Source organism: Rhinatrema bivittatum, chromosome 3 (assembly GCF_901001135.1).
Source record: "Rhinatrema bivittatum chromosome 3, aRhiBiv1.1, whole genome shotgun sequence".
NCBI classification, from domain to species: domain Eukaryota; kingdom Metazoa; phylum Chordata; class Amphibia; order Gymnophiona; family Rhinatrematidae; genus Rhinatrema; species Rhinatrema bivittatum.
In genome coordinates, this window is record NC_042617.1 from 446,703,884 (window position 1) to 446,718,594 (window position 14,711).

Sequence of the window (14,711 nt, forward strand, 5' to 3'; positions counted from 1 at the left end):
AGACTCACGAGACCATTCCGGAAAGGCCGGAAGCTCAACAGTCGATTCCCATGAAACCAAGACACCACTTTCAGCAAAGGAGGGAACCATATGTAACGTCATCCTGTCATTCGCAATACGCAAAAATGGATTGCAACAAGAAAACGCATGAAGATCAGAAATCCACCTGGCCGAACATATAACTACTAGGAAAATTGTCTTCAACGTTAAGTCCTTCAAGGAAGCTTATCTTAAAGGCTCAAATGGCGTGCCACAGAGAACCCACAAAACTAAGTTGAGGTTCCAATTCAGATACACCTCCAGAACTAGATGCCACAAATGCTTAACCCTCTTCAGGAAACGCATGACACTGGGATGAGCGGCCAAAGATCTTCCCCAGATTTTGCCCCGAAACCTGAATGTGAAGCAAACTATAGGTTAGGACCTTGGACAAGCCCTGTTGCAGAAAGGACAAAATGAGAGAGACTCCCACCGACAACGATCCCAGACTCTGTTGTAGGCACCAGGATTCAAACATCTTCAAAATCCTACCATACACCAAAGATGTAGAGGGTCTCCTAGCCTGGAGCACAGAGGAGATCACTGGTTTGGAATATCCCTTCAGATGCAAGCACCGCCTTTCAAAAGTCAAGCCATTAGACAAAAGTGATCTTCCCGATCCAAAAATATGGGTTCTTGCCACAGCAGGCCTGGCAGATGAGCCAACCAAAGAGGCCTGATTGCCAGATACACAAGATCTGCGAACCATGGACATCAAGGCCACTCTGGTGCCACTAGCACCACCTTCCCTGGGTGCGACTCTATGTACCGCAACAATAGACTGACGAGTGGCCACAGAGGAAACACATACAGAAGAATCCCGGTCGGCCAAGGGCACACCAGAGCATCTAGTCTTACAGATCTGGGCTCCCTTTGGTAACTGAAGAATCTTGCGGTCTTTGCATTAGCCCGTGTCGCCATAAGGTCCAACTGAGGAAGACCCCATCTGGCACAAATGTGATTCGAGGCTTCCAGGGACAGTTCCCACTCCCCGGAATCTAGCTGTTGCTGCTGAGAAAATCCGCCTGCACGTTGTCCACTCCTGCAACATGTGAGGACGCAATCCCCTCAAGATGAAGCTCCGCCCACACAAACAATAGCTGAGTCTCCCGAGCCACAGTGCGACTCTTCGCTCCTCCTTGGTGGTTAATGTACCCACTGCTGTCGAAGTGTCTGAAAATACCCGAACCAACTTGTCCCTAGACCACAGGCAAGAATGCCTCCAGGGCTCTGTGTACAGCTCTCGTCTTCAGGTGACTGATCAACTAAGTTGCTTCCGCCGCTGACCAAAGACCCTGGGCAGAACAACTCAGGCACACTGCCCCCCCCCCCCCCCCAGCCCTTAAGACTGGCATCTGTGGCCACCACCAAGTCCAGGGCATCCAGGTCCACTCCCTTCTCCAGGTTGCTCCTCGATAGCCACCATGAAACACTGGATCTGGACTTTCTTAGAAGAGGTAACGGCAGATGATACCCCTCCAATAACAGATTCCACCTGGACAAAAGCGTTCTTTGTAAGGGACATAGTAAAGACTCACGGAATCAAATCTAACGTGAAGGCCATGGAGCCCAGTACCTGGAAGTAGTCCCAGACCTTTGGCACTGAGACTCAAAAGTCGTGTCACCTGCACTTGCAACTTTGTCAACCTGTCCATCATCAGGAACACCCTGCTCTGCTGGATAACTAAGCGGGCACCTAGATACTCCAATGACTGGGACGGAACCAGGTGATTCTTTGCCACATTGATAACCCTCCCCAGAGAACTGAGGGTGTTCACTCATTGCACTGACCAACCATACTCCTCCTCCGTCTTTGCCCAAATAAGCCAATCGTCCAGATATGGATGTACCGGGATCCCTTCCTGTCTCAAGGCTATCGCCACAACCACCATCACCCTTTGTGAAGGTTCGGGGAGCTGAGGCCAACCCAAAGGGAAGGGCCCAAAACTGGAAGTGTCACCCCAGAACCATGAATCAGAGAAACTTCTGATTGTCTTTTCAAATGGGAATATGAAGGTAGGCTTTGGTCTGATTCAGGGATGCAAGGAACTCCCCTTTGCAGATCGCTGCTATTACTGTACACAGCATCTCCATCCGGAAACATGGTACCTGCAAGGCTACATTTACCTTTTGCAAATCTAAAATGGGAAGGTGCCCTCCTTTTTTGGCACCACAAAATAAATGGAGTACCTTCCCCAACCCTGCTAGCTCAGCGGAACCAGAATGATGGTCTCTAAGCTTAGCAACCTTTGCAGAGTCTCCTCTACTGTGACCCTTTTGCTGGAGATAAGCTGTGGAACTCCAGAAAGGCCTCCCTGACTGGGCACGAAAATTCTAAGGCATAACCCTCTGTTTCAACTTTCAGCACCCACTGGTCAACCTGCCCTCTACCGCTTCCAGCGAGGAGTGGACGAGCCTGGCTTCATTGTGTCTTCTGGAGGATCTGCCAGTGCCACAAAAGAGCTGCTGATGTCCTGATGACTGCTTTGACCCCAAGGCTGTGGCCCCTCTTCCAAGACAATACCTCCTTGAATCCCGAAACCAGGACCAGGGTGGAAAGGCTTTCTTAGTGCTCTTCTTACACTCGGGCAGCCTGCTTCTTTTGGATTCCTCAAGGGACTTCATCAGCTGATCAAGCTCCTTCCCAAATAGCAGTTTCCCCTAAAAAGGGAGATTGCAGACAAATAATAATAAGCCAGGAAAATGCTTGTCATAATCTAAACAGCAAATAAAAAGCTGGGCCTTGGACAACATGTCCACCGTTCAATTGCATAACCACAGAAGCCGGAGCGCTGCCACCGCCAAGACGATACTCTTGGCGGACATAGGCACCAAATCGTACAGTGCATCAGCCACACAGGCCACTCCAGCCTCCGGCTGAGCCAACTGGATGAGACCAATCGTCCCGATAGCCACCTGCTCTTGAGCCTTCTCAATCCAGCATAAGCAAGCCCAATGCATCATGCTTGCACACACCGCTGCTCAAAGGCTTAAAGCAGACACCTCAAACATGCGCTTCAGCTAAATCTCCAACTTGCGGTCCTGAACATCCTTAAGCGCAGCCAAATCTGCAACTGGGATCGTGGTCTTCATCACTGCCGAGACCACCGCATCTACCTTAGGCGTCTTTAGGCAATCCAAATGCTCCTCCATGGCCCTGTCGACCCTTTAAGCCTGCTCCAGAAAATCAGTTTCTTCTTAGGCAAATGAAAGGCCTTAGGAGGACCCCGCAGACCATCCAGGAGCGGATTCACTCCTTCATTATCCAACTCCTCCTGAGACCGCTTAACCCCCAATTCATCCAACACCCGAGGCGTGAGAAGCCGCAGCTCCTCTTTCTTGAACAGCTGGACCACCTGAGGATCATCCCCCTCAGGTACGGCCTCATCGAGATCCGGATCATCCTTACTTAAATCAGGATCAGGAACCAGACCCCCCCATCTGGTTCCCCATCTGGGTCCATCACCTGCGGTGAAGAACAAAAAGGGTACTTCTCTTTACCAAGGCAGCGGCTGGCAGGAGGGGACTAGGGAAACTAAAAGGGAGCCAAGTCCCTTGGCTATCAAGGTCTCCGGCACCGTGGGCTACCACCATCAGGGATATCCAACCCCAACCCCCCCCCCCGCTCGCCCGGCTCGACTCAAGGGATAACCTACAAAGGAACCTAACACCTTGGGGGAGCCGCGCCAACTTATTTCCAAATTCAAACTTTCAGTCAGAACTGCAGGTTTGCACTTCTACCATCTGCTAAAGACAAGATAAATACTGAGGGACTGCAGGTAGCACTCTCAGTTATGTAGCAGTGCCTCAAAAATTTTTTCTCTCCTTCCATCTGCTGGTAGGGATGCAAAACGTACTTGTCTGGACTGATTTGGGTATGTTCAAGAACTGCATCCCCACCAATCACATCCTATCCCCTCTCATCCCCAGCAGTCACACTCTCTCTCCCCCCCCCCCTGTCCTCAACAGTCACACTCTCTCCCCCTCATTCCCAGCAGTCACACTCTCTCCCCCTCATTCCCAGCAGTCACACACTCTCCCCCAATCCTCTTCAATCCCAACAGACACACTCTCTCCCCCTCATTCCCAGTAGTCACACTCTCTCCCCCTCATCCTCAGCAGTCACACTCTCCCCTTCATCCTAAGCAGTCACACTCTCTCCCCCCAATCCCCCCTTATCTCTGGCACTCACTCTTAATTGCCCCCTCTTCACCTGAAGCACTCTCAGTCCATCCCCATCTCCACCAATCACTCTTAAAAGCTGTTCTCCCCTTCCCCAATTTCTTTTTTTCGTTTGGTGAAGTGCCTGGCCAGGGCCAGGCACTTCACCATCATGATCCAAAGACAGGATCTCTTTTCTGTGCAGCCAAAGACAGGGTCTCCTTTTTCCTACAGCCTGTGCATCTGGACACAGAGCTACCTTTGCTCGCACGTTGACTCAGCCCCCTTCTGCCTATGCATGCTAATGATACCGGAAGGCTTACTCCTCCCTCTACTGTATGCGCATGCTGATTCCTTCCTCCATGGCTAAAGATGCTGCTAGAGAGTTTTGCATGCCTTAGTGCTGGCACCGCATACTGGAGCCTGGGAGCTGCATTCAGATGCTGAAAAAGCTGCAAGAGGCTTGGGAGCTATGTGTTGCTGACCCCTGCTCTCATTTCATTTATTTTATTTATTTAAAAATTTTTATATACCGTCGTTATTTACCATCACAACGGTTTACAGGAAGACACATATAGTAACAATAATTATTTAAACCAATTAAAACGTTATAGAAGTGCTAAAAATGGTTTGGTAACAAAGTGTATTCAAATATACAATTATATGATGAGTTTGTTTGTCTTGTCCTTTTGATACATGTGTCAAAGTTTAACTTACATGTAGGTCTCTCTTGTAATTCAAATTCTATATCAAGTTATCAGTGTGAAGTTGGATAAAAATAATAACCAGACACATAGTAAAACTAAGTGCTGAGTGCTGTGTTTGTGGTGCTTGCCTTTATTTACTTTCTCCGTTCTCTTTGTCAAATGCCTGTTTAAAAAGCCATGTTTTCAAATTTCCTTTAAATAGTTTCAAATTTCTCTGCAATCTTATCTCAAGACACATTGAATTCCACAAGTTAGGTCCTGCTAAAGATAATGCTCGCTCTCTGACTTGTGTAAGTCATGCTGTCTTAACAGATGGAACAGTCAGGAGTGCTTTATTAGCCGATCTCAGATTTCTATGTGGCACATGTACACGTAGTGCTGTGTTAAGCCATTCTGCTTTTTCATCGTGAATTAATTTATGTATAGTACATAGTAGCTTTATATTGTACTCTGTTCTATGGTTAACCAATGTAATTCAGCTAGTGTTTCAGTAATATGATCTCTTTTCCTTTTACCTGTAAGTATTCTTGCAGCAGAGTTTTGTAATATTTGAAGTGGTCTTATGGTCATATATGGTAGTCCCAGTAACAGAGCGTTACAGTAATAAGTGTTTGCAAAAATTAGTGCTTGTAAGTCAATTCAAAAATTTGTTAGTGTTAATAAAGGTTTTAACTTCCTTAGTACCATTAATTTGGCATATCCTTCTTTTACTTTGAGTGATATGTGTTGTTTAAGGTTCAGTTCTGGGTCTATTATTATGCCAAGATTACGCACTCTCTCAGCTAATTCCACTGTTTGATTGTTTTTCAGTATTATTGGTGTTTGTATTAGGTTTATATTTTTTTGTTCAAGGTGCAAGAATTCTGTTTTTTCAATGTTTATCGCTAACTCCATTTGATTTAGTAGTTTGATTATATCCAGATACATATTGGCTAAGTTTAGTGTTTTTTCAATTATGTCATCAATGGGAAAAATTAGCTGTATGTCATCTGCATATATGTAGTGCACAATTCCAAGACCTGCAAGTAGATGGCATAATGGTAAAAGGTAAATATTAAATAGTGTTGCTGACAATGCCGACCCCTGTGATACTCCTTTTTGTAAACTTACTTTCTCTGACATTGTGTTTTTAATCTGTACTTGAAAATATCTATTACTTAAATATGATTTGAACCAGGCAATTGTGTTACCATGTAGGCCTATTTCTTCTAGTTTTTTGATTCCCTTCCACTCCCTCTCAGTTCTAGGATATGTGCTCCAAGCTGAATGAGGGGGAGGAAAATCTGTTTGCAAGATTAAACAAAACCAGGAATAAATCACTTCATTATTATATACTCTTTTACTGGCCAATACCTTTGTAAGGATGGTTTTGCCATAGTTTTTGGTGCTGGTTAATCCAGTGTTCAGATAGATTGCTTTTTTTGCAGTTTCACTTTCATAAGCTGCAGGAAGAAAGAAAACAGGACAAGATAGATATTTGTATGTTGTTTATTATTAAAATAAATAATAATAAAATAAAGTACCAGAGGCATTCCTTACCACATTCATGCAAGGGTAAAGGTCTGAAAATGTTATGTATTTGAAAGAGAACTTTCTCAAACTTTTGTGGTATTTTGGTGCTACAATATTTATAGCAAAACACAACTGGACAAGTAGAACACCAGAATGTCAGAAACTTTCCATTTTCTCTTTAACAGAGACTAATGTTCTTCTAGTCAACCGAGGGAGTTATTCCCAGCACTAATCACCTCAGGAGCAGCCAAATCCAGAAAGTCCTGCTTCACCTGGCCTAATACAGATCTCAGTTAGAGCATGGGGATATACTTGCCTACCATCTGCTGAAGACAAAGAATACTGACAGGCTGAGTGCTTGCTCCATCTGCTGGCTGGAGAGCATAAGCCATGCATTTGGACTGATCTGGCTGGATGAAGAAGGCAGCAAGATTAATGATTTGATTTTCTTGGTAAAATATGGTGATCTGTTTGGGTTTTTCTGCCAATTGCTTATCATTTTTTTTTCTTTAGTCTAGAAGCACCATAGTTTTTCTCTTTGATGCACTTGTGTGCCCAATGCACAGCACTATTCTTTCTTTTATGAGCTCTCCTATGTCATAAATTTGGAGATAATTTATCTTACAGTCAAAACTTCAGACAAATAATATGAGCCAGGAAAATGCTTTGTTATAATCTAAACAGCAAATAAAAAGCTGCCTTTAGTGCCATCATTCTTTGAGAACTGAATATGATCCATCTTACTCCACCAGCACTAACTTAGAAGTGTGTCAGGTAGTAAGGGGATAGTTTTTGCGGAAGTCATTTTGATGGAGCACGTGAAGGGTCAATTGAAACCCTTATGAGAGAGAGAAAAACCAGTTATGATTGATTCATAGTTATAGCATGCAGTTTTATGCTTGAGTTCACTGACAAACTGATTATATTGAAGGCCCCGCCCCCTTCCTCTAGTATGATCAGAGGTTAGTACTGACAAAATGGTAAATGAGCATGTTAGAGAGACAAGAACTTATACTCCGTTTTTATGGTACAAGGTCAGCACATAGCTTGTTGGAAAGTACTTAATATTTTGCCAGAAAAGATAATGGACACACAATATTGCTTAAAGCATAAACACAGGATTCTGGGCAGTTAGCTAGCCCTCCCTTCACAGCCCAAAGCCCAGAGCCCCCCTTTGCAGCCTACAGTTCCCCCCCCCTAGCCCTCCCTTCCTCCTAACTTGAAGCCTGAACATTTCAAGGTCACAAGTGGAGAGATACAGAATACAAGATGGAGACAAGATTTTAATTAGAGAATATCACCACCACTTACAGCTAATTACCAGATACTCTGCTTGCAACAGTTAAATGCAGCACAAGCAGTTTCACTAGTGCTGAGAACTGGAACACACTTGGTAACTACCTAGATTTAGTTTATGGTAAAGCTTCTTTATTAAGTAATTGATTATAGATATAATATAAACTACAAAACACTATTTACAGGCCCTTTAATAGTGATTTAATAGTAGTGATTACTTTTATCTGAATTAATAGTTATATGAAAGCTTTTATTTTACATTGACGACCAATAATTTTTGGTTATCATCCTGGGTGTCCAGAGTGTGTTTAGGATTAGATAATGTGCAAGGTTAATAGTTACATATGTGAGAATGATGTACAAAATGGTGAAATAGAGAATATGGACAAAAACATAAGAAATTCACCATTTTAGAGTGATCCTGAAACACGTCAGTTAAGTCTGGCAATATTTTAGGAGAGTAGGGAAACAAAGAAACCTAAACAGCACATATCCCAACCACAGACATAAAATCCTAGCACTCAGTGGCAGTGGGACAGATAGATTCTCTGCTGAGAAGCTAAGCCCGAACAGTTCAACATGCTCCATCTTGAAAAAGACAAAGGGGTCTCCCAAAAAAGAGATCTGCTTGTTAGCCACTGTCTGAAGTTCTGGAAGGTGCTCTTTTTTAGGAAAGTGGCAGCTCACTAGGCCATTGTATATATTTTTCCCTATTAGTTGGGAAATTACTTTTACCCTTGCCTAATGTGCTAATATACTGTATAAACTGTTCTGTGACCCAGACGTTCTTATAAGTGTCTGCTTTGTGCATATATTATATAGAAAATATAGCTTTTTATATTTCCACGTAAGACATATGTGTCACTATTTTTTTTTTTAGTGTGTTTGTGTGATCCAGACTACAGGCAAAAACACCATCCTTCCACCCACTACATGAAGGCAATGAGATCTGTCACAAAACAATTACAGAACAAGAAAGCACAAGCTGTGTCATCACTAATTCAACTGGGACAGCATAAGTCACACACACAAAACACAAGATGCAGTATCAACCAGCCTGAATATCTTACCCTTTGGACAGATGCCTCCATGAGTGTTCAGCTTGTGAGAGCCAACATATGCTAATCCAAGGGTTCCCATTTCAAAATCTTGGTATGTAAACAGATGAGCAAGGCACACATGAGCTGCTTGTTCGGCTATATCTTTACTAAATTGCTAAAAACAAAAAAGGAAAAATGTCTTATAACAGTGGCTTTATTAAAGATGTTTTAAAGACATAAGAAATTGCCATACTGGGTCAGACCAAGGGTCTATCAAACCCAGCATCCTGTTCCCAACAGAATCCAAACCAGGCTACAAGTACCTGGCAAGTATCCAAACACTAAGGAGATCCCATGCTACTGATGCCAGTAATAGCAGAGGCTATTCCCTAAGTTAATTTGATTAACAGCAGTTAATGGATTTCTCCTCCAAGAACTTATCCAAACCTTTTTTAAACCCAGCTACATTAACTGCACTAACCACATCCTCTGGCAACAAATTCCAGAGCTTAATTGTGCATTGAATGATAAAGAGTTTTCTCCGATTAGTTTTAAATGTGCCACTTGCTAACTTCATGGAGTGGCCCCTAGTCCTACAATTATCCAAAAGAGTAAATTACCGATTCACATCTACCCGTTCTACACCTCTCATGATTTTAAACACCTCTATCATATCCCCCCTCAGTCGTCTCTTCTCCAAGCTGAACAGCCCTAACCTCTTTAGCCTTTCCTCAAAGGGGAGCTGTTCCATTCCCTTTATCATTTTGGTCACCCTTCTCTGTGCCTTCTCCAGTGCCAACTACATCTTTTTTTGAGATGCGATGACCAGAACTGTACACAGAACTCAAGGTGCGGTCTCACCATGAAGTGATACAGGGGCATTATGACATTTTCTGTTTTATTCATCATTCCCTTCCTAATAATTCTCAACATTCTGTTTGCTTTTTTGACTGCCGCAGCACACTGAGCCGACGATTTCAATGTATTAACCACTATGATGCCTAGATCTTTTTCCTGGGTGGTAACTCCTAATATGGAACCTAACATCATGTAACTACAGCACTGGTTATTTTATTTTTATTATAGATGTACATTTCTAAGCCACGGTGAACAGTGGATCTGAACTGTTGGATTGTAAGATAAAGAAAATAGTGAACATCAGGCCACGTGCATACTTTTAGCCACACAAAGATGCAGTACTCTTAGGAATGTGTTTAGCTCGGGAAGAGAGAGGGGAATAAGTGTATGTAAATTGTATTTTCAAATACACATGTATTATACTCCATGATAAAAGTATCCATATAAAATACTGGTGCAAGTGCCCAAGGTAAGCTTCAAAGCAAAAGCTCTTAAACGACGACACTTCATATTGAGCCAATCTGATGCTTAAGTTTTACCAACCAATAGAGTTTTAAGATCAATGCAACGAGATCTCCTAGATATTCCCTCCCCAAAAGTGGCTAGGCTTCGTATCACTAAGAGTGTGTGCATTCTCAGTTGCTGGGCCCGTATTCTGGAATTCTCTCCCACTGGATGTGAGACAATTCACCTCTCTGAAAGAGTTTAGAAAAATTGTTAAAATTTTAATTATATTTTGTCAATTTTTTATTTGTATTTTCTTTTAAAAATTGAATTTTATTTGTTAGAATTTTTTTTTTTGTGAGAACCTTATAATGTTTTATTATTTTTATACATTATTGTCTGTGATAGATTTTAAAAAAAGCCTATGTATTTTTGTTCATTGCTCAGGCCTTCATTGTGTTGAGCGATCAAGAAATTTTAATAAATGTAAATGTATTTCCCTTTGAACATTGGTTCAAAGCCTGTGGGATAGAAGTACCTGCAGACTTTGTCCTATTGCAGACAATTTGAAAATTGTCCCCGTATGCATAAACAGATAGAAAGAATGCATGAAGATATGACATAAGGAACGCTGCCAAATACCATTTATTTATTTTGAGAGCACAGAGAATGAACTTGTCCACAGATCTACTTCCTTCTTTTCCACTCTACTTTGTTGCCTCAGGATTTTTTCTCCAGACTCCTGTGTCACAGCCTGTTTTTGTTTCCTGACTGGTTACAAAGCAACCCTCTGCTCACTCCTGGCATTATTCTGAATATGGTTTCCACTACATTCAGAGATCAAGAAAACAGCTACTGCCTGAACATTATCCATTACAGTGAAAACACAGTCCTAGGTTTCACACATTATAATCCCTATATCAGTCATGTTTACACCCCTTAAGTCATTAGATTTCCACTATAAATCTCAAGTCAAGCAAACGTGTTCAAATCGACTCCCACGTCTGTATGGATAGAAGAAAGGCATCCCACGCCTCTCTGAGGTGGCTGAGATTGACAGAGCAGAATTGATATACCTTCCGATTTTGTTTGGTTGAGAAAAGATCTAACCAAGGCTGACCCCCATTGTAGAAAGATCCAGTCGGCCACGGATAGATTGAGGGACCATTCATGAGGTTAGAAAACCCTGCTTAGGCGGTCTGCCAATGTGTTTGCCACTCCGGGTAGATATGTTGCTCATAGGGTCATCAGGTTTTCAATGGTCCATCCCCATAGTCATATTGTCTCCCTACAGAGAAGACAGGAACCCAAGCCTCCTACTTGTTCACATAGAACATAGCTACCTGATTGTCCGTGTAAATCATAAGGGTGTGCTCTGGAATTCACCCAATCTCATCAATCTCCTGAAAGAGAAGTAGACACGAACAAGCCACTAGACGGCAACAAGAAGCGACCTGTAAGGTCATTGCTACAGCGTCAAAGGCTTCTTTAAGGATAGACTCAATATGTCTATCATGTGCATCTTTTAAGGTTGCTCCACCTTCCTCTGGGATAGCTGTTCATTTAGAGATGGCACAGACCAGTGCATCCACTTTAGGAAAATGCAAATATTCCCTTACCACTGGGTCCAGAGAGTATAGAGCTTCCAACGCTCGGCCCTCTTTAAATCTTGCTTCTAGGGCATCCCATTCCAGATTAATCAACTCCTGGAAAGTAGTAGGCAGCCTTCCGCAGGGAAATCAGAATGGGATTCTTCTTTGGTTCTGTCTCAGAGTCCTCCCCAAGGACTCCCAACATCTTTAGGGTCTGGGAAACCAGGGCCGGCCATTCATCTCTATGGAAAAACCATAACATGGTCTGATATGGTTCTAACCCAGGAAGAATTTCCCCATCCTCCAAGGAATCTGTATCCTCCTCTGTCTGTGCCATCCAGGTCCCTGCCAGGGATGCCCTTGGTAAGGCGAGGCATACCTCGGGGCCTGCCAATAGGAACAGGAGAGGGAGGGGACACCGGCTTAGGTTCTGTTCAGACTGGGGCAAGAGAGGCAGCACACTGCACCTGCACGAAGGCTTGTAGTCCCTGGAAAAACTCCATCCAGGAAAAGGCTGCTGGGTCCATGCCTAATCCAGGAGGTACTGAGGTGGGACCAGCTGAATTTCCCTTTCCCACGGATGAAGCCGTCAAGCGGATACTTAGGTCTGGCGTACTTCCAGTTAAGGCAGTGACCAACCCATCAGCAAAAAGGGAGGAGCCTGGCTAAGCAAAGTCTGAGGAGGTCAATTCCCCTTGGGCTTCCTCGCAGCATTGACGTAAGTTGGAGTCCAGGTCAGACAAAGGTTCCAATATGGCAAGCATTGCAGAGAGCAAGGCACTTAATTTTCTTGGTTGGCGGCGGTAACTGTTCGCCCTATCGGCTCATGCTTAAAACTTTTTGCGCACAGAATTCGAGTGCCTAGACAGGATGTGGCGAGGTGCATGCACAGCCCATGCGCCCAGCTTTTCCTGTGCTCTGCGCTTAGGAGGTTGTGCGCGTATTTAGGCACAAGGCATTATGCACATGGCGCATGTGCAGAGCCGACGCAATTCGCCTACCAACGTTCTATGGAGGACAATATGGCATGCACAAAGATGCACGAAAGATGGCACTGCCTACCAAACGGTTTGCTGACCAAGCCTAAAGCAGGGCCTAGCCCATAGGGGAGACCAGAGGAAGCCTTACCGAAACCCATCCGTCCAAACTTCTCTGAATCAAGAGGTAATCTTTTTTTTTTTAAACTTACCTGGGCTCAGCGCTTACCAGCTGAGTACAAAGACTGTCTCTGGCTGCGGGGGGGAGGGGGAGTTCGGCCATCACCGCTGCACTTGGCTTCCTGCATTCGCTGCCTTTCGGCTGCTTAAGCAGCAAAGTTCAACCCAGGAACCGGCTACCGGACCAAGGCACACCTCTGAGGGATCTCAGAAATCGCCTCAGGAATTCTCAACTGGGGGAAGGACCGCAGGGCTCAATTTTCCTTCAATTTAGAAAGAAGAATTTCTCCTTCCAAAAAGTACAACAATCCCTATAGGGAGAGGTACATCTATCATCTGCTGGAGACAGAGAAATACTAAAGGGCTGAAGTCACTGCAGAGATGTAACTAGGATGACATCAGCTTTGAAATCTGATTCCGCCTCCATCTGCTGGCAGGGGAGCATAACACATTGGTCCTGAGTCCATCTGGCTACAAGCTAGGAAAATATCCTTTTTGTCTGGCGTTCTCTCCCTTTCTTATTACGGTTTACTTTAGGATGTAAGCATGTTTTAAGTATAAACTGTGATAAAATAGACAATCCTAGGAGTTCACAAACTTTTTCTTAGCTATGAAAAACACATCTCCTCCATGACCTCCTAACAGACTTCAAACCAGAAATCTGTGCTATAACCGAAACTTGGTTTAAACACCATGACACTCCCCTTATCAACCAGCTTCCCACCGACACATATGACATTTTCTCGATACCACACAAAAAGAAAGAGGTGGCGGCTTACTCTTGGCTGCAAAAAAAGATCTTAAGCTTATATCCCAAAAATGCAATCTCCCCAACCAGTACGAAACTGGCTTCTTTAAATCAAAATCGCTACAAATCTGTCTCATCTACACCCCTTCGGGTCTACTAGAGAAAGACTCCTCCCCTTTTATTGAATTCTTCGCCAACTCTCTCTCTCCTGACCTACCCACGATTCTCCTTAGAGACTTTAACCTACACGTTGATACCACCCCACAATCCCCAGCTTGTGAAGCTTTCATATCCTCCCTTGAAGCAATGGGCTTCAATCAAATCGTACACTTCCCCACCCACAAAGCTGGCCATACCTTAGATCTCATATTCACCAACTCTGCTATCAAAACCATCAATTCTCCATCATGTCTTCTGGTACCATGGTCTGATCACTCCATTATCCAAACCACCCTCGCACTACCGCAACTTTCCCCTGCCCCTTCCACACAACCACTATCCTTTAATTACCACAAAACTTGCACCTTGGATACCCTCACAGAAGCATGCTCAGTTATCTCTAACCAACTTGACCTCTCGTCACCAGACAACGCCTTTTCCTCCTGGGTTGACCTCACCCTTAACATTGCAAACAAACTCTGCCCCGTTGCGACAAAAACCATCAAGCCGGCTCATCCAAATAAAAAACCCTGGTTCAAACCTGAACTCAGGAATCTCAAAACCCACCTTAGAACCGCAGAAAGGCGCTGGCGCAAACAACCCTCCCCAGCAACCAAAATTGCCTACTATCAACGCATGCACGAATACAGAAATACCATCCTTCTTACCAAACGAGAATACTATGCTAGAAAGATACATGGTTTCCAATACAATCCCAAGGCCCTTTTTTCTATGAATGCTGACCTCACCAGCTCCTCCCCAGCTCAACCTCTAACACCCACCTCAAAGAATCGCTGCAACGAATTAGCACACTTCTTTAAAGATAAAGTTTCCTCCCTCACCGCACAATTCTCTCTTAACACCAATAAAGTGATTCTTCCCACCTTCAACTTCTCGGCTACCCTGTCTACTTTTGACTCATCCTCCTCCCTGGAAATAAAGAACATCCTAAGAAAGATGAGACCATCCGCCCATCCCTCCCAAACTTCTTCTATCTA

At 43.9% G+C, this 14,711-nt stretch overlaps 1 protein-coding gene across 1 annotated transcript in view; it reads right to left on the bottom strand.

The window, feature by feature from the left end:
* The window catches only part of ADAM17 (ADAM metallopeptidase domain 17), a 204,536-nt gene that overhangs the window by 69,941 nt on the left and 119,884 nt on the right, over positions 1–14,711 (bottom strand). The window contains 2 exon segments of the mRNA XM_029595847.1: positions 6,261–6,349; positions 8,786–8,930. Coding sequence (XP_029451707.1) covers positions 6,261–6,349; positions 8,786–8,930 — 234 coding nt within the window.